Source organism: Pyxicephalus adspersus, chromosome 5 (assembly GCF_032062135.1).
Source record: "Pyxicephalus adspersus chromosome 5, UCB_Pads_2.0, whole genome shotgun sequence".
NCBI lineage: Eukaryota > Metazoa > Chordata > Amphibia > Anura > Pyxicephalidae > Pyxicephalus > Pyxicephalus adspersus.
In genome coordinates, this window is record NC_092862.1 from 100,326,435 (window position 1) to 100,346,525 (window position 20,091).

A 20,091-nucleotide genomic window follows, 5' to 3' on the forward strand; every position below is an offset into this window, starting at 1 on the left:
TACATTTGCCGTCTGACAAAGAAATGACCAGTCTAAAATTGTAATGGTAGGTTTATTGTAGGTGTGAGAGACAGAATAACAACAAAATAACCCTCAAAAAACCCAGTGCTCAAAAGTCAGAGCTTGATGTGCATTGTAATAAATGAAAAAATTATTTGATCCCCTATCAACCAGCAAGATTTTAGGCTGTGTTCACTGTATGCAGGTAACAAGCTGAGGTTAGGAGCACCCTCTGTAAGGGAGAGCTCCTAACCCAAGCTTGTTATCTGTAAAAAGGTTAAAAAAGCATTCAATCAGATTCCAAACTACCCACCTCAGCCAAAACCAAACAGCTGTCCAAGGATGTCAGGGACAAGATTTTAGACCTATACAAGGCTGGACTGGGCTACAAGATTATCACCAAGCAGCTTGGTGAGAAGGTGACAACAGTTGGCATGCTAATTCGCAAATGGAAGAAACACAAAATAACTGTCAATCTCCTTTGGCTTGGGGCTCCATGCCCCAACTCCTTGTGGAGTTGAAATGATCATGAGAATGGTGACGAAGCAGCCCAGAACTACACAAGGGAAACTTGTCAATGATCCCAGGGCAGCTGGGACCATAGTCACCAAGAAAATAATTGGTAACACACTGCGCCGCGAAGGCCTGAAATCTTGCAGAGCCCGCAAGGTCCCCCTGCTCAAGACAGCACATGTACAGGCCCGTCTGCAGTTTGCCAATGAACATCTGAATGACCCAGAGGGGAACTGGGTGAAAGTGTTGTGGTTAGATGAGACCAAAATTAAGCTCTTTGGCATCAACTCAACTCGCCATGTTTAGAGGAGAAGGAATGCTGCCTATAACCCCAAGAACACCATCTCCACCATCAAACATGGAGGTGGACACATTATGCTTTGAGGGTGTCTTTCTGCTAAGGGGACAGGACACCTTCACCGCATCAAAGGGACAATGGACGGGGCCATGTACCATCAAATTTGGGTGAGCACCTCCTTCCTCAAACAGGGCATTGAAAATGGGTTGTGGATGGGTATTCAAGCATGACAATGACCCAAAACACACGGCCTAGGCAACAAAGAAGTGGCTCAAAAGAAGCACATGAAGGTCCTGGAGTAGCCTAGCCAGTCTCCAGATTGGTTGATAGGGGATCAAATACTTATTTCACTCATTACAATGCACATCAAGCTCTGACTTTTTAGCACTGGGTTTTTGAGGGTTCTATGGTTGTTATTCTGTCTCTCACACCTACAATAAACCTACCATTACAAATATAGACTGGTCATTTCTTTGTCAGAGGGGAAACGTACAAAATCAGAAGGGGATCAAATACTTCTTTCCCTCATTGTATTTCATTTAGAAAACGTTTTGTTTAACCTAATATTTTAAATTTAATTAAATAAAGTCAATATTTGGGGACAGAATGTGCTTTGCTTTGGATAGCCTCTTTCCTGCAGATCTATTCAGTACATATGAATCATTTTTACTTGGAAACATGGAGTAGGTTTCTTGATCCTCTGTGAAATGTTGCAGATACATCGGACAAAGACATAATGGATGTAATAGCTGGATATTTTCACACTGTCCAAAATACACATTTCTCTACAAAGGGATGGCATTGCAGGTGAGCTTTGCATTGTGCATCAGGCAACTATGAGTCATATTTTATTGTTCCTTTAACTCTGTATTCAAATACTGTTCAATCTAATCTCCATGTTAAGAAAAGAGATGAGCGAAGCAATCATAAATGTCTCAATCTGCCCCCAGAAAAGATTGCTATGTATATGCTAAGCATCTCCCTTTCCTAGCTTGCTGAATTGAAACCAAGCTTAGGTATAAAAAGCAACAAAACAAAGAAAAAGATTTAATCTGGATCTCAGCAAATACAAAGATAATTTATTCAGAATCATTAACACAAAAGCAATTATTTCCAGTTGCAATTTTTGGTAGCTTCACTCATCCATGATTTACAAGCTTCACGCCTTTGTGAGATATGCAAATGAGTCTAGAGAGAAAAAAAAAGTAATTTTGAGATAAATCCAGACACGAATATTAACAGCCATGAGAAGTGGACATACCTTTGATTATCTAGTAACCCTTTTTTTTGACGATGGTCTTGAAGAATTAAAAAAAACACACACTTTTTTCTCACCTCTTAAAGTACTGTAATACTAAAGCTGGGTACACATGTGCAATAATTAATGTCAGAAAAGATCTTTCAGGATCCTTTCCAACAACCACTGCATGATGTATGAAGGAGTGCTGTACATACAGCGCTATTCTGCTCTATGGAGAGGGGAGGGGGAGAATGACGGAGTGGCATCTCCCCTTCACTTCACTCCCCTTCAATATGATCATTCGTCTTTAGTGGATCCACCAGGACGGACAACGAACGCTGTACACACAATGAGTGCTGTACACATGGCGAATATCGGACAAGAATCATCTGACATGTATGTAGCCTAAGGATTCCAAGAAAAAAATACCCTGAGGGACTGTGAATAGTTTATTTTGTTTCTTGTGGCAGTGAATAGGAATGTTTATTGGATCAAGTTATAAAAAAAGAAATTATGTGCTGCAGCACGCAATTAAAAAAGCTTCTTCACTTTCTTTTTAATCCCTTTGCAAAATACCACAAATAGTTCTTTAACCTGCCAATGAAGTCAACGTGCATTACGACGCTGACCCCATACATTACATGGGCAGAGAACAAAAACGAGCAGAAATGTGTGATACAATGCTCACTGCATTGCAATTTATAGGTGGGAACATCAGTCATGTCTTTCTATGCTATGTCCATCAACTTTGCATATCATACTCAGGGCCTGATTTATTAAAAGCTCTACAAGACTGGAGAAGATAGACTATCATGGTAGAACCCAGGTGATCTAACAAACCTGAAATGGATATGATTCAGGAATTAAAAACATTTGTCAAATAAAAGCAAACAACTTTTAAGAAATACTTTCCAGGTTTGCTGGATCACCCAGGTTCTCTTACAATAGTCTATCTTTGCCAATCCGGTAGAGCTTTTAAAAAATCTGGCCTACTAGGTGAAGCTCTGTGAACTGCACACCATATTGTTGGAAAGAGATTTAACTCCTTGACTATCACTCCCTGTATGTTTATTTCATATGTTTCAGAAGTTGACGGCATAAGACTTCTCTATAATGGGTAACATGTGACTAGAATTTAGTCACATGTTTGTGATGACCAAAAGTGTGGTCCCCTTTGGCTTTGGATTTGCTTCAACAATTTTGAAGCAAGTAAATAAATACAACTAACATAACTGCATACAATTTAGAGAATACCTGTTTGTGAATTCAGTTCTAAATGTTTTTGTAGTTCTCAGGGCTGCAGTTTAATAAGGTCACATGACATATTTTAACTCACAACTTTGCACAAAGCAAAATATTTTTTATCCAGCGATGCAATTACCAGAGCACAATATTTCATCTTGAAGGCTTGTGAGTAAGCTAGAAAATAATAGAATTGTGACAGATCTGGAGTAAAGATATAATTACTTTTAATCTATAAGCAAAAAGTGTAAATGTTTACAACTTCACAGACTACAAAATGCCGTGTTACATAAACCAAATAAATTAACTAATTATCTAAACAGTACTTGTAATATACTCTGTCATGCTTTGTTCAGACTAATAAAAAAACAGTCTACAGTTTGAAGTTGTACATTTATACTGAAAAATACCAAAATGCCAATGTGATGATTGTATTTTCCTTCCAGGATGCAGAATATAAAAGCAAGTAACAAGGGGGAAGATTAAGAACAATCTATAAATGTGTTATTATCAAAAGAAATGAGGGAACAAATATCACTTCTGGTTTATTGATAGCATGTCCCTACTTGTAGTTAAAGTTTAGGCTACTTTCACGCACATGACCAACTTACACAGACTGTTCTGACTATTGTAAAAAAGCATCAAAGTCTGTAAACTAAAAAAACCTTTGCAGTACATACATATTTTACTGTGTTTAATTTCTGAAAGTGCAAGAAAATGTGTGTTGATCTGCTACAAAAAAAAATGTACCTAACTTCAATTATGGAATGACAACACTTAACGTTTTTGTTTCTTTGCAAAACTACTTAGAGAATGGCTGTGCAAATTCAGTTAGGGGTTTCAGTTGAAACTGCACACATTGTTTGCATTTCTCTGACAGCAGGAAATTTTGTAAAAAGTGATTAATAGGTAATTAGAAAATTAGTATTTTTTGCAAGGGCTGGAGTTTGACAGCCCTGACAAAGACCCTTCCACTGTCCTTACTCCATAGCTAATTATTCTATAGTCGTAGAATAAGGTATTCTCCTTCAGACTATACAGGAAGAGTGCAGAGGACATTCTTAAGTAATTAACAGATATTTTTTGTATTAATTAAACCGGTATATTAAAAGTTTTCAACAGTATAGTTCACAGAAAATAAAGTAGCATATAAGATATTTATTCTTAGGGTTTACATATGCTTTAAGCCTGAGTGATTCTCTGAAATATGTGGATGGATACAGATTTTGATCCATCTATTTAAACACCCTGCAATCTACCAAGCTGCCACAGTGATCCGCTGACAGGCTCTATCTTAATCGAAATCGTGTGAGTTTCTGAGGCTGAAGATGTTCTCATTTTCTGCTCACCAAAAAAATCAAAGCAGTTGATCAAGAAGGCTTGTACAGTACACCTGTCATGAAAGAAATACAGAGGTTGCCACTGACCTCTTAACAAAAATGCTGATTTTGTGTCTGTGTCTGGCAGCAGAACTCTTGACTCAGACTCAGAGAATTGAGAGAATTGCCAGTATTCCTTATCTTTAAATATGCTTCAGGAATGAGCATTCCAAATGGGATAGCAAGGAAAGAACTGAATGTCAAACTTCTGCTAAGGATGTTCCCCCTTTTTTTTTTTTTTTAAACAGAATCAGCCACCATTGGACATCTGTAATAATCTGAATCTGTATTCTTATATACATAACAGATACATGAAATGTCTTGTAACAGATACATGAAATGTCATGTAAAAAAATGGTATGAAAATCACATAATAAAAACCTAAAAGCTGCCTGGGCAGAATTTCTGCCACGAGTTCATGAAGATAAACATTTAGCCTTCAGAAGGAGTTATGAAGGAAATACATAATTTGAATAGAGCCTGACATTCTCCTATTTATCCACTAGGTTGTGCTGTGTGAGTTTTAATTTTTAATCAATACAGTGTACAGGCTGACAATCACAATTAGACAATAAAATTTTCAAATCATGAATCTGTATGTCAAACATATTTATCAGCTAGTATGCTGTATTCATTGTAAATGAAAACTAACACAGCATCGCCTAGAGGAAAAAGTGTGAATGACAGGTACTATTAAACCAATGTCTTACTGGCATAACTAAATTACAACAAAAAAAAAGCTTTACATTTTTTATTTTTTTACATTTTTACCCAGGCAATATGTTCACCCCTGGAAATGCCTTTGAAAACCACAAGCAAACACCACAACAGTCAAGCAGCTAAAATCAAGGTCTATTGAGCCACAACTCCACCACACATTGCCAGTCCACGTAGGCAAGTCCTAACAGTGAAGATTCAAATTCTTTAAATATCTTTTAACTTAATGTGTATCTTCAATATAAACTTCCAATTTTGTAACACACGGAACATTTTTTTTTATTGTTACCTGGTGTTCTTGAAATGTTACAAAGCCTTTCAATTCAATTCAAATATTGATTTTTCTCTGGGCAAAAGGATATGTAGCAAACATCAACAAAAAAGGAGTGGATAGGGATGATACTTTGGTAAGTGCCCCTTAACAACCTTTTACAATACTTACCTCCCACTGTCCATATAATATTAACAAAACATTACCATCAAGCTGTTGGCTCCATGTTACAGCAATCACAAGCACTTTTCTTGAAATAAATCACTATGCATAACCCTCAGTATGCCCTGCAAAGGGTGAGGTCAGTCCACAGCTTTCCCATAAAAGTGTCACATATAAGAATATCTTTCAGGCTTCTTGTGATCAGCCTACAGGACAATGAACTGAAAGCTGGTCTGGAAGCAGGGCTAATCACTCGTTTCTACAGATTACAGCTGCACTGGCCAGTGTTCAATTCTAAACAAGCAATTATTGAGGAAGGTTTTCTAAACTGGAAAGAAAAAAAATATTAAGGTTTCTCACTGGGTATATGTTTTACCATGTACATCTAGATCAACAGCATTACCATTTCAAGGAAAAACTTCAATGCACTGAATATTTTTTACAATTTAAACCTCAGTATGGTGCCATGAGCCCTAGGGGAAGAATAGATATGAAATGACTATACCTTAATCCATCCTATTTTGTCATCAGCAGGTAGCAATACTTATTCCTATGGATGGTGGCATAATTTTGTCAATGTTTTGACCTCTTCATGTTTATGCTGCAATGCATTTATATCACCAGAGACTTCACTTAAGCCTCAGTTATACAGGCAGTGGGTTTGAATGGGCGCAGTGTAAAAACGATTTATGAGACCCAAGGCGTGTGCCTATGTAATGTAACTCATGTAACTAATACCAAGTGAATCAATCAGCACCACTCACTGTCAGATCCGTAACTGCTTGATCTTTAGGAGTCAGTGCTGCAGTGTGAGCAGCTGGCCAGGAGCTATACAGGATCAACTGACCCTATTGCAGGTCTGAACCTACCATTAAAAAATCTAACCCTTAGTTTATTCAACCCTAGCTACCTCTATTTCACGTTCTGCCCTTACCTATTTTACTTCTGCAGATTTCTTTTTTTTTTTTTGCAGCATAACAAGACAATTTGTAGAGTGGGAAGAAAATGTATTTTGTTCAACTTCTAATATCTTTGCTATGTTTTGTACCAAAACAAAAAGACAAAAAGACAAATTAAAAAAAGATAAATAAAAACATTTAAAAAATAAAATATACTTTATAACAGTAAATCTACTTTTTCTTAGCCCTGATCAAAATAGAAAAAGGCGTTTTTATAAAATAATTTTTACAAAACAGAATTGTCAGAACTAAAGCCTAGCTTGTCCTCAAAAAACAATATTTGTATTGCTTTATTATCTGAAGTAATCACGTCATCACCAAATAAACACGTTGCAGAGTGTTCCTTACCTTTGGGTCCAGGTGTCTGGATTTAAACCACGTTCAATGGCTGCGTTTTCTGCTGGCAGTCCAAATGCATCCCAGCCCATTGGATTAATGACCTGAATAATGCAGAAAATGTATATGACATTTGGTCATCCAATGATATACATGCAAACAAAAGACACACACATCAGGAACAATTCCTGGTAAAGTTTTATTTCTTCACTATTAGACAAATTTTGACAATTGATTATTTGGTTCTCTATATTCTAATAGGAAATGATAAAATACAGATAGTTTTATAGATACTGAAGATTGCAACTTATTTAATGACAAATAAATCCTGCTGTCCCAAGTTGGTTTGTGAGGTTTACTGATGCAACTAATATATGTACAGATGTAAATTAAAGAAAAAACTTCATTCAAAAATCAGGCAGGATATAATTTTTCACCGCTGGTACATTAGGCCTGATTTATTGAAGCTCTCCAAGGCTGGAGAAGATACACTTTCATCAATAAACCTGGGTGGTCCAGGTTTTCATAAAAGTAATTTGCTATTTGTTAGAAAATGTTTCGAATCCTGGACCAGAACCGTTCCCTATTGGCTGAATAACCCAGCTTCACTGATAAAAGTGCAATTTTTTTTTTCCAGAGCCTTCTTTAGCCGAGTATACCACCTGAAAATTTTCAGTAACCACCTAGCTATTTTTAGGTGGTTACTGAAGAGTTTGGTCACAATACAGGGGCTGCCAGCCACCTACAATTTCTTCTCAACCGGGTTAAATCTCATGCTCATTGTCTTTAATTCCCCCCAGGTTGGATACCAAGATTAGTTTAATGGGTTTCTTCTCTGGGAATTTCTAATAATTCTCTGTGCTGGCTTATCTCCTATGTTCATCTCTCTACATAGGTTTACACTGTTCATCAAAAAAATTCATTGGGACTTTAGTTATACTTCTATACTTGTTCAATACATGTGCAGGCTCTTGGAAATGCTTTGCGATGGTACAAAGTGGTTTTGCTAAGAATTTAATATTACAAGACTATGAGTCTACCAACTAATTAAAATATACAAAGAGAGACATATACCTAATACTTTCCAAACCAAACTATGACTAACCCACTGGACAAACCTACATCTACTACTTGACTCCCGGACTACAGCAAAACACAAGAATCAATAACTTGTGTCAGCAAGGGGCTTGTTTTTTTCACCCTTACCCATTTTGATTACCATAAAACTTTACAAATATAATATAAATTGAATAAATTAGTACATTTACAAAGTCAACTGCCTGGCGTTGTCATGGTAATAAGCTCAAAAGAAATCATTTTAAAAAAAAAAAAGTGTGAACTTTTCCATCTCATATATAAAGAATAGTATTATGCTTTAATAAAACATTACTAGGCGGTAAGGTTCTTTCTTGTCTGTGACAGGTTCTGCTGCCTTCTAAGCACCTGTTTTGTCACCCATTTGAAAAGGGCAGGAGATGTCATGGCTTGAACACAAACACAAATCTAGTTTGGTGAGACCAGACGCCAGCTGGGCTTCCTTGCACATACAAAATATCCAATATGTTCAACTAAACTAAATTAGTGACTGCGGACAGACTTCTTTGCTTAACAAGATCAATATCTGCATCCATTTGATAGAAAATTACAGAAAATGTCCTCATATCTTTATTGTTCTAAAATTATTTAAAATATTACAACTGTTCATTAATTAATTTATTTATTTGATTTAATATTGGTTCAAATTATGTGGTGCAAAGGGCTTCAACTATAATGGAAAGAGTTTTAGCTACCAGGCCTATGTAGATATGTGGCTCTAAATTTTCTCAACTTTGTACCATTTGACACAAAAATATGATTAATGGTGAAATATAAAACTAACTTAAAAAGAAGAAATGTAAAAAAAATAGCACTTTAAAAGTTTGGATATCAGACATAACTGGTGATTATCAACAGTTTGGGACATGGGTTAACCAACTTTCCTACTCTATACAAACCTAAACAATTCACACACTTTCCATCACGATGTAAAGTATAGAAATCTTTACCAGCCAGGTCACAGTTGGGTAAGAAGTGCAAAATAAGGTCATTGAGGCTCTGGAAAACATCACCTAAAATTTAGTAACCCAATCTAAGCCAAATAAGAGCACCCAATATCTGTAATACATACACACTTCTTTTTGTTTTTATCTTTTCAAGGCTGGGCTCAAGGCATACAAACTTTTATATAAATTTAGAACTTCCACAAATTTGAGTACCTCATTTTTGAGTAAAAAAAAAAATGGGGAGGTACTGTGGTCTATTTATATCACAATGTGTTGTGATATAAATAGACCACATCTAAAACACATTTTACATTTCGACCATAATGAAATAAATGAATAAATTGTAGTTTAAGTCTTTACACTACTTGCAATTAAGAAAAGTACCACTTACTGTGCAAGCTGAGCTCCCAGGATTTCTGAATTTATGTATTCTGTCCTAATATAAACTAATCTGAACATATCTTGGTTTGAATGTGGTGCACCCCAGAGGAAGCAGGTTAGTCCTGGAAAATGCACCAGAATACAAAAAATGTTACCCCCAAGATTTTTTGGAATTCTGTATTATACTACTTGGAATAATGTATTAAACTACAATTTGTTAATTTATTTCATTATAGTCAAAATGTTAAATGTGTTTTAGATATTTGTGTAAAAATAAGGTATTATTGTTAATTTAATAAACAACCATAACTCCCAACTTTAATGTACAGCGATGTGTAATATGTTGGCGCTGTATAAATACTGTCTAATAAAAACAAAGCTCAACAAAAAAAAAAAATTCACTTGCCAAGTATTTTTGAATAAATTTAGTGCATTTCAGGTGTGCTGAATCCAGAAATGACATCAGTTTCATTGAATTGGCTCTAATTCTTGTGATAAAGGATTAGGTATAGACAATTTTACCAACAACAAATGTTAACACAGCATAATATTATCATTCTTTGTTTACACCAATGTTTTGCATGTTATATATTAAACGTAGCATTATTTTTCTAAAACTTTCATTTGCCTTCTTTTTATTCATACATTTTCTTTTTTTACAGAAATATTCTTCAAGAAGAAGTTGTTTAAATGACCCTAACTTACTTTGCTACATTTGTGGTGAATATTCTCAGCAAAAACAGAAACGAAACATTACAGAATTTGTTAAAACAAGCAAATCTTGCATATTTTGGTATTAAACTGGGGTACGATAACTGGGGTAAGATAAGTATTGGGCTCCCAATATGGTATGCAAAACTTTTGTAGAGAGTCCAAGTCAGTGGAAAAAAATGTAAAACTGAAAAGTTTGAAATTTGGTTTACCTATGCTATGTCAAGAGCCCAAAAATCATCATAATGATTGTTATTGTTATATATTTTTCTTCTGTGAATATAAAAGGTTTCAATCATTACATATATAAAGAAGAATGTGAAAATATCCAAATGGTCTTACAAAAGCTTTGCTACCATGAACACTAATGCTCCATATGTGTTGATTAAAAAATTGTGAATTTCCTACTTGGACAGCAAAGTGGATACACAAAGTACCCATATTTCATCTGCTTGTGGGATAGTAGAGCAAAGCAGGATCACTGGAAAAAGTGACATGGCCTCCAAGGGAAAACATGAAAAAAGGTGCAGCAAGCATCATTAACGAGCCAATGGTTGACAAAGAAAAATCACTTTCCCTCCACTACACATAAAGTTGGGATTAATGAAGCAATTTGTTAGAGCTCTGAACAAGGACGGTGATTGCTTCAAATACATTTGTAGATTCTTCCCTGGACTGAGTACTGAAAAATTAAAAGCAGAAAACTTTGATGGACCCCAGATTCGGAAACTGATAAATGATTAAAATTTCACAAGTTACATGACTGACACTGAAGCTTGCACATCTATGTCATGGTTGTCAAGAACTTCTTGGGTAACCATAAAGCACAAAATTATGAAGAACTGGTACAAAATTTGCTCTCAAACTTTATATTTGCTACTATGCTACTATGAGCATAAAGGTACACTATATCCGTAGCCATTTGCAAAAATTTCCATAAAACCTTGGGGATTTCAGTGAGGAACAAGGGGAGAGGTTCCATCAAGATATAAAGGTAATGGAAGAATGGTATACAGTTTGGTCCATAAATATTTGGACAGAGACAACTGCAGACTTTCAGCTTTTTTTCAGTGGGTTGAACAAAAAGATTGCATGAAAATGTGAGGAACTAAACCTTTTTTTTCACACAATCACTTCATTTCAGGGGCTCAGAAGTAATTGGACAATTGACTCAAAGGCTATTTCATGGGCTGGTGTGGGCGATTCCCATCCAAAAAATTGTTACAATATTAGGACTGGCAAAATTTACAGTTTGGTACATCATGAGAAAGAAACAAAGCACTAGTGAACTCAGCAACGACAAAAGACCTGGACATCCACGGAAGACAACAGTGGTGGATGATTGCAGAATAATTTCCATGGTAAAGAGAAACCCCTTCACAACAGCCAACCAAGTGAACAACACTCTCCAGGAAGTAGGCGTATCGATATCCAAGTCTACCATAAAGAGCAGACTGCATCAAAGTAAATACAGAGGGTGCACTGCAGGGTGCAAGCCACTCATAAGCCTCAAGAACTGAAAGGCTAGATTTGACTTTGCTCAAAAACATCTAAAAAAGCCAGCACAGTTCTGGAAAAACATTCTTTGGACAGATGAAACCAAGATCACCCTTTACCAGAATGATGACAAGAAAAAAAGTATGGAGAAGTCGTGGAACAGCTCATGATCCAAAGCATACCACATCATCTGTAAAACATGGCGGAGGCAGTGTGATAGCTTGGGCGTGCATGGCTGCCAGTGGCACTGGGACACTAGTGTTTATCCATGATGTGACACAGGACAGAAGCAGCCGAATGAATTCTGAGGTGTTCAGAGACATACTGTCTGCTAAAATCCTAAATGCAGTCAAATTGAATAGGAGGCGTTTCATAATACGGAAGGACAATGACCCAAAACATACAGCCAAAGCAACCCAGGAGTTTATTAAAGCAAGGAAGTGGAATATTCTTAATCGGCCAGTCAGTAACCTGATCTGAACCCAATTGAGCATGCATTTCACTTGTTGGGGCTAAACTTCAGACAGAAAGGCCCACAAACAGCAACTGTAAATCGCTGTAGTAAAGGCCTGGCAGAGCATTAAAAAGGAGGAAACCCAGCATATGGGTTCATGAGTTCAAGACTACAGGCTGCCATTGCCAGCAAAGGGTTTTCAACCAAGTATTAGAAATGAACATTTTATTTTCAGCTTTTTAATTTGTCCAATTACTATTGAGCCCCTGAAATGAAGTGATTGAGTTACAAAAAGGCTTTAGTTCCTCACATTTTTATGCAATCTTTTTGTTCAACCCACTGAATTAAAGCTCAAAGTCTGCAGTTCAACTGCATCTGAGTTTTATCATTTAAAATCAATTGTGGTAATGTACAGAACCAAAATTAGAAAAAAAGTTGTCCAAATATTTATGGACCTTACTGTAAGGGCATACAGAATTTATCAATTACTTCCTTGTGATTAGTTCTGTAAAATATACTGAATATAGAACACATTGACAATAAGTATTTCAAAAATTTAATTTTGTAGTTATTTAGTTATTTAGTTTGTAGTTAATTATGTAGGCATATCTATTTTAATTTTGCTTAATTTTCATGTTTCATTCGTTTTTTATGAGGTTATTATTGAGGTCATTATTTCAAAAACTAGAGCCAATATAGCAAAAAATATTTGGAATCTGTGCATCAAACATAACCTAAAATGACTTTAATCTGTTTGGCAAGAAAATGTTTGTTGACCAGTGTAATAATCCACTTTTCGTACACCCAAAGCCTCTGCAAACCTGTTTTTACCCTGTACAGATAGCACTGAGGTTTTCTCTGTGTTGTCCTGGCCCTGTACAGAAAGTAGAGCTCTAAGAGGGAACCTGCAGGTCCTCCCAAGCTGTCAGCAGGAAACTTCAGTGGGACTGAGACAATATTTTTTACTCTCAGCAAAGACAGAGCAGCACTGACCAGTGTTTTAAAAAGAACTATATTTATGCTTCAAAACTACAAGCAGGAAGGAATTTTATTTCTAAAGAGACAGGAAACATAAAACATGTTCAACCTGATCACAAACTTCTTTTCCAATACACTAAGCTGTGCATACAGAAGATATTAGTGCAAATAGTGCAAAACAACAGGTGAGTGTAAATAAAATATTGGAATCAGGCAGGTATATCTGTTTTTTTTTATCAGAAGAGACATCACCTGTCCCTTCTGCAATAAAAGACCTCCCCAGTCACAATATTTATTTTTTAGATTTTAATTCGCTTCTGCACAGAGATGTTTCATGCTGGATTACTGCACGGATCTGGAAGAAACAAAGCCCACCAAGATTCAGGTATGAACACACATACATCATGTATTTACAGTATATATATATATATATATATATATATATATATATATATATATATATGTATGGACAGAGCAACTTTTTGATGTAGTGTAACCGGAGATTCCCATAAATATGGATCCAACAAATCTGCAGTATCTAACGCTATTACAGTTGACAATCGAAAATCCGGCCATCGATAATCCGGTTCCTTCAGTTTTCAGGCATGAATTTTGGATCACAAAACAGGGACTGTAGTACACTGTTTGGCAACTTATGTTTTGATGGCGCTGTTCTGCAGAAACAGCGGTTAAGTCGTGCTAACACTAAATAAAAAAGGTGAGTATAACCTTTTAAAATCCAGGATTTTTGGTCAGGTCTCAGGTCCAGGGGCGGCCGGATTTTTGAATGTCAACTATGTGTGGAACAAACTTTTTAACAAATGTTTTGAACACCTTTCTGAATCTCCTTTACCATGCTTAATTGTATTTATATTTTGTTATTACCATAACAAAACAGAAAAACAAAATTCTAAAAGCAGAGGTAAACTGTAGACAACCTGTAGACAACCCTTTTATATAAAGTAAAAATATTGTCCTTTTAAAAAAAAAATAATAATAATAAAGGGGGTAAAGTACCTCCCCTTTCTGTCCTGATCGCCACAGAAAAACATACATCACACATTCTGGGAGGCTCTTGGCTGCTCCTACTGCGCATGCCCGATCTTAGGCATGTGCAGAAGGGGCATTTTCCTTACCTAAGGGGAAAAGTAAATAAAGGGAAAGACAAAAGGAAGAGAAGGTAACAGAAAAAAGGGGATAAAGGTTATAAGGAAGAAGTCCCCAAGTGGGGAACAACACTTGTGATCTTAGACCTCTAGGGGTTCAGGTCTAGGTCTATTTTACTCATTCCAGGGGAACCTTGTTGGACCAATGCCCATTAAAAAATAATTCCAGTTCTAGCAAGTTAAGGCAAAAGGGGACCAAACTAGTATTAGCAAGGTGTATCTAATAAAATGGCCAGTGAATGGGTATACACACACAATATATATACATACACGAAATACATCCATTTTATACAAACATTTTGTAGAAGCAAAACTTATATACACAATTAATGTGTAACCTCATGCAAAGCAGATTTATTGCTGCGCATGATTTTCAGAAATGCAAATTCATATATTAAATCTGTGCTGGCAGTCAGTTTGATAGACAGATACCCAGTTTTAGATAGATAACAATAAGCTTTTAAAATCTAAAGTTTACAGTGCTTTAGGCTACATTTATCTTTTAGCAGAGCTGACAACGTTTTATCTAATTCCATTTGAAAACTGTAGCTATTTAAGCTTTTATTTTCTTTTTTATAATCCCAAATGCTCAGGACTGTTTGAAAGAATTACCAGCGACCATCCGAGAGCTATTAATTCCTGCCTTGTTATTTTTATGCTGTAACAAAAGAACTGCAAATCCTTTACCTTGCTGACCATGCCAACAAAGATTATGTAATGAAGCAATTTCTTAATTTTTTTGCTGGCTTAGCAAGAATAACAAAATGAAGCTATTTCTGTTTTGTTAAATCCCACTTCACCTAATCAGCTTAAAGGTCACAGTACGGTCTCTGAGCCCCTTAATCCCCATCAAATATAACTGGAATTTAGCATAAATTGGACAACATAGGCAAAACATATTGATAAATTCACATAGCTATTTGTAGCAAAAAGTCTCAACCTCAGCAAAATATGAGAACACCCTGGAAGGAGGAGTACTTTGAAGGTATAAACAGATTCCAGGGGACTATTTACACCCAGTTATGGCATTCTTGTTTTAGGTGTCTGCCCACCAGTTGTTGGTTGAATATTTTACTGGACTCTTTTCCCCCCAGCCCCACAGTGTGAGAGTTGTAGATTTTTATTAAGCAATGTAAAAATGTCCTTTGTTAGACCCTTAAGACACCACGAGAATTGTTCCTCTAAGCCCACACACTAATTATTTGAATATTTGTGTTTAGTAAAATCATTCAAAAGGAACAGTCATTTTTCCTTTTTAAATCCAAATCCAGCTGTTTCACATAAGAACACAAAAGGTAAGCATTGAAAAATAGGAAAATCATAGAGGAACGTCAAATGGAAAAGCCATTTTAGTTCCCATGTCATTGAAAGTTGATATCATTCTTGGGGTTCCTATCTCACTTTCTAAAAAGGCTCCTTTAACCCTTTCACTCCCCCTGGTATTTTCCTTCCTAAATTACCAGAGGTCTGTTTTTCTTTCTTTTTTATGGCAATGTCTTGGTTCTGCACCTTTACATTTGTAGTATACCCTAACCTATTATACATTGTAGAGTTTGACACAAATATGATCTAAATTTAGCCTTAACAAATTTATTTTTATCTCCCTGGTTTTTTATTTGGAATATATATATATATATATATATATATATATATATATATATATATATATATATATATATATAACATTTGCAACATTTCCATTTGTGTTTCCATCAATATAATGCATATTTACTGCAAAATATAATTAAGTTTTTAGTTTAAGCAAGCTTTCTTTCCCTATCAATGCTACACTGCAATGCACACAGGGTTAAAAAAAAAAAAAGATAAGATAAGTAAGATAAGGTCAAATCAATGAGGGCACAAACTAGAACAATAGAGACTTTTTTTGTGATCATTTTAAGTCATCTAAATCATTTGATTTTATTCTTGTAACATAAGATTTATTTTTACTTTTTCTGTAAAATCACTTTTATACTTCACTGAGCAGATCTAGGTCCCCTAGACCAGCGGTTGCCAAAATTTTGGGGGTCCGCGGCTCTGGTCAGTGCACCTCCGAGCGAAGTCAGGAGAAGGACCCTGCTAGGGGGACCCTCCGGCCAGAGCCACAGACCATGTCCCCCGTACCGTTCCCAAGCTTGGGAAAGTGGGCGGACTGTGTCCCTGGACACAACCCGCCCACTCTACCATTGCAGGCTCATTTCTGTGATGGGAGAGTGGGCGGGGTTATGTCATAATGACGTCACTCTGGTGTCGGGAGCTGGTGATTTGAGTGGTCCGCCGGACCAAAGAGGTTGGTGAACACTGCCATAGACAGTTGTACAGTAACACATCACTTTAAATAGCAATCTTTGGCTGGCAGGAGTTGTAGCAGACCTGCCTGAGGGTACTAAAAGTACTGTGATTGTCACTGACAATGTAAACACAATGCAGAAACACTGGACCTGATTTATTAAAGCTTTTGAAGACTGGAGAGGATACACTTCTTTCAGTGAACCTGGGTGATCCAATAAACATGTAATGCATCTGGTCCAGGATAAAAAACATTTTCTTTCAAATAGCAATTAATTTTGCAAATTTAATTAATTTTTTAAATTTAAATTTAATTTTGCAATTTAGCAAAATTTTGGAAGAATTGACTTGCTGGAAGAGTTTACCTCCATCATTGATGGGCCGTTGCCACCTTATTAAAATGATAAGTTTTGCTAGACTATTATACCCCATGAAGACCCAACCATTTCTGTTACGCCATGCGGATGTCCAGAAACTAAACTCTTTGTTGCCTTCATCTGGTAAGGTAAGCCCCCACGTATATCTAGAGTAAAGCTGTCACTCTCTAAACAGAATCAAGGAGTTAGTTTTCCTGACCTAAGAAAATATAATTTAGCCTGTCTTTTTAGACATGTCAAGGACTGGTGGCATGGCACCCATCATTACACGATGACAAAATTAGAGTCCCTTTTGGTGCAACCATGGTCTTTACTGGGCCTCTTGAATACCCCCGTACTCAAGGGTTCCACATGAGCTTTGAGAGACAATCTCCTATTGCGATATACTCTATTAACTTAGAGGGAAGTCAAAAAACTGCATGGTTGCACAGTTGTGACTACTATAGTTTCCCCCTTACGCTCAACTCCCTGCTTTCCCGGGGTTTTAGCCTATAAGGATCTATACTATATTTATTTATTATATTTATTACTATATTTATTTATATATATTTGAACTATGGGAACGCAGAGGCTTGAGAAGCCTCTGTCATTTATTGGATGATTCAAATAAACTCCTCCCCTTTGAAGTTGTAAGTCTCAAATATGCTTTACCATCCTACCACTTCCTCTTCTATTTGCAGGTGAAATACACTTTTTTTAGTACAACTAGCCTTCCCTATATTGTTATATTGTAAAATTGTTCTACCACTTGCTATGTTACATCTTCTGGAAGAAGCATCTTCTAAGTATTCTGTTTCTCACCTTTACCCTTTTTTGAATGGATAGTGCCATCACTACCACTAGTGTGCCATCTTTTGCACGGAAATGGGCGTCTTTTTTGGACCTCCCATATCCGGAGGCTTGTGTCCGCAAAGTAATGATTAGCGAGCAATGGCATGAAGTTCACTTTAAAATAGTGCAAATATTATGCTTTTGATATACCTGTCAAACCACTTGTGATTTCCATAAGACTAACCGCTTGTCCCAAATGTGCTTTTGATAAGGCTCCCTTGCAGCACGTGGAATTGCCCAATAATCTCATGCTTTTGGAAAAAAGTCTTTGATTTTATGCAGTTAGATACAGGGCAATATAGACCATTTCTTCCCCATTTAGCACTTTTTCATAGTAGTTCTGTATTATCATTATCTACCACTCTAACAACACAAGCATCAGTCACTAAATTTGAACATCTCTGCTTTTTAGCAACCAAAAAACGTATACTTAAAATGTGGCTTGAACCCCACCCGCCAAGTATCTCTTAATTGTTACAATATCTTCAATCTCTGATGGTTATTGATAAAACTGAGGCTACTCAACATCTTGATACCCATACGCACAAATTTTTTGATACCTGGATGCCCTACTTAAAATATACATTGTCATCTATTCAACTAAATTAAATAATTGAACTCCTTTGTCCTTTGACATGGTATGACTACAGAAATCTGGGTGACTCTTAGGTTACATTCATCAATAAGATTAACCATATGTAATACACTTACACTTTGGTATAAATTTTATCTTTCTCAACACAGTATATGTGCGTACTTTCTTTTTGTGAATTTATGGCTGTAGTGCTGCATCTGGTTCTTTATATGTGCTTTATATCCATCTTTACATGTTATACCCTTTTTTTTTGTTATATGGTTATAGTTTACTGGATTCAATTTTATCTATAGAAAATGAAAAATGGAGGAGTGGCAGATAACATATTTTGATACAATATTGACACATTAATGTTTCTATTACTGTTTAAGGATACTTATTTGTATGTCTGGTTGCGCTTGAAATATTTTTCTTTACTTACCTGTACTACCAGACACCACTTCGACTTCATGTGTTTTTGTAAATTATGCTGGATATATACAGTGTACTTGTTAATTTGTATAGGTAATTTGAAAATTTTAAGAAAATAGAATAAAACTTTCTTAATAGGACAGAAGACGATCAATGTTATCTAAGAGCCACAATCCAGGAACACTGATCATGTCTGAGTAAATGCCTTGGCAGGGATAGCACTGGCAACTGACTGCTGGGGCTAAGGGGCCAAAAAATATGAAGCAAAGAGCCACTGATTGGCATACACATAGGACATTTGCAAAATCTTCCCCTTTTTATGCGTTTTAACTAGTAATTTTAAGCATGATGGTTGGTGCTACTAATAAGGAAATTTTCATTTTGGATGTACTGTTCACCGTTACTGTCTGTTCTTTTCATGCTTATCACTCAAATGTCTGCCTCTGGCCCCTCTACATGTAGAATATTAGTTGTAGTAAAGTCTCCTAAACCTGCTTACCACTGTAACTCATAACGGCCACAAGAAACAGGTGCAGGATGGAATTCCTAAAAGTGCACCAGTCATAAGATAAATTTGGGGCTACATTGCTGACCTTCTCCTGAAAATGCTCTTTGCCAGAATATGTATGGATTTCATACTGATGTCTCCAGGTTACATAAAAATAGGAAATAAAGTGAATGAAAAGATGTAATTATTTACCAATTTACTTGTTACAATATTAAGTAATTGATTTCAATGCAACCCATTCCCGATTTATTTGTAGTCCCCCACATCTTGGTTGAATAATGCCCATCATCACCTATCCTCTTTCTTTGAGCTCAGGCAGTCATGGACTCAACTACTGGTTTTTAGGACTATAGGCAGTGTATTTACCATGTTGCCTCTGTTCACTGTATGTATTTGTTTTACAGTGGTACATGTGAAACCAGTTTGACATGTGGGCACAATTGAAACCCACTCTTGGTCTTTGGGCAAAAGGTTTAATGATTAATAAAAATGAATAAAGCAATGCTATATGGTATGGTGTACAAGGATGGGTAGGAAAACTGACTGATCAACTAATAATTGGAGTTAGGCATTAGGAAATAGTAGTAAATCTGTTGCATAGTCTGCCCCATTGTTGCTTTGTAGCCTAGTGCAATTGAATTAATAAATGCCCCCTCACACATTTGTAGGTCATTGTTCTTACACAAATCATTTTTAACAGTATATCAAGTACAGAACACACACCTTCCCTAAAT

General features: G+C 36.1%; 1 protein-coding gene across 2 annotated transcripts in view; it reads right to left on the reverse strand.

Moving 5' to 3' along the window:
• The window catches only part of LARS2 (leucyl-tRNA synthetase 2, mitochondrial), a 100,485-nt gene that overhangs the window by 63,474 nt on the left and 16,920 nt on the right, over nucleotides 1-20,091 (reverse strand). For both annotated transcript variants that reach the window (XM_072412260.1, XM_072412261.1), the window contains exon 4: nucleotides 7,130-7,221. In XM_072412260.1, the coding sequence (XP_072268361.1) occupies nucleotides 7,130-7,221 (92 nt within the window). The remainder of the gene's footprint in view (nucleotides 1-7,129; nucleotides 7,222-20,091) is intronic.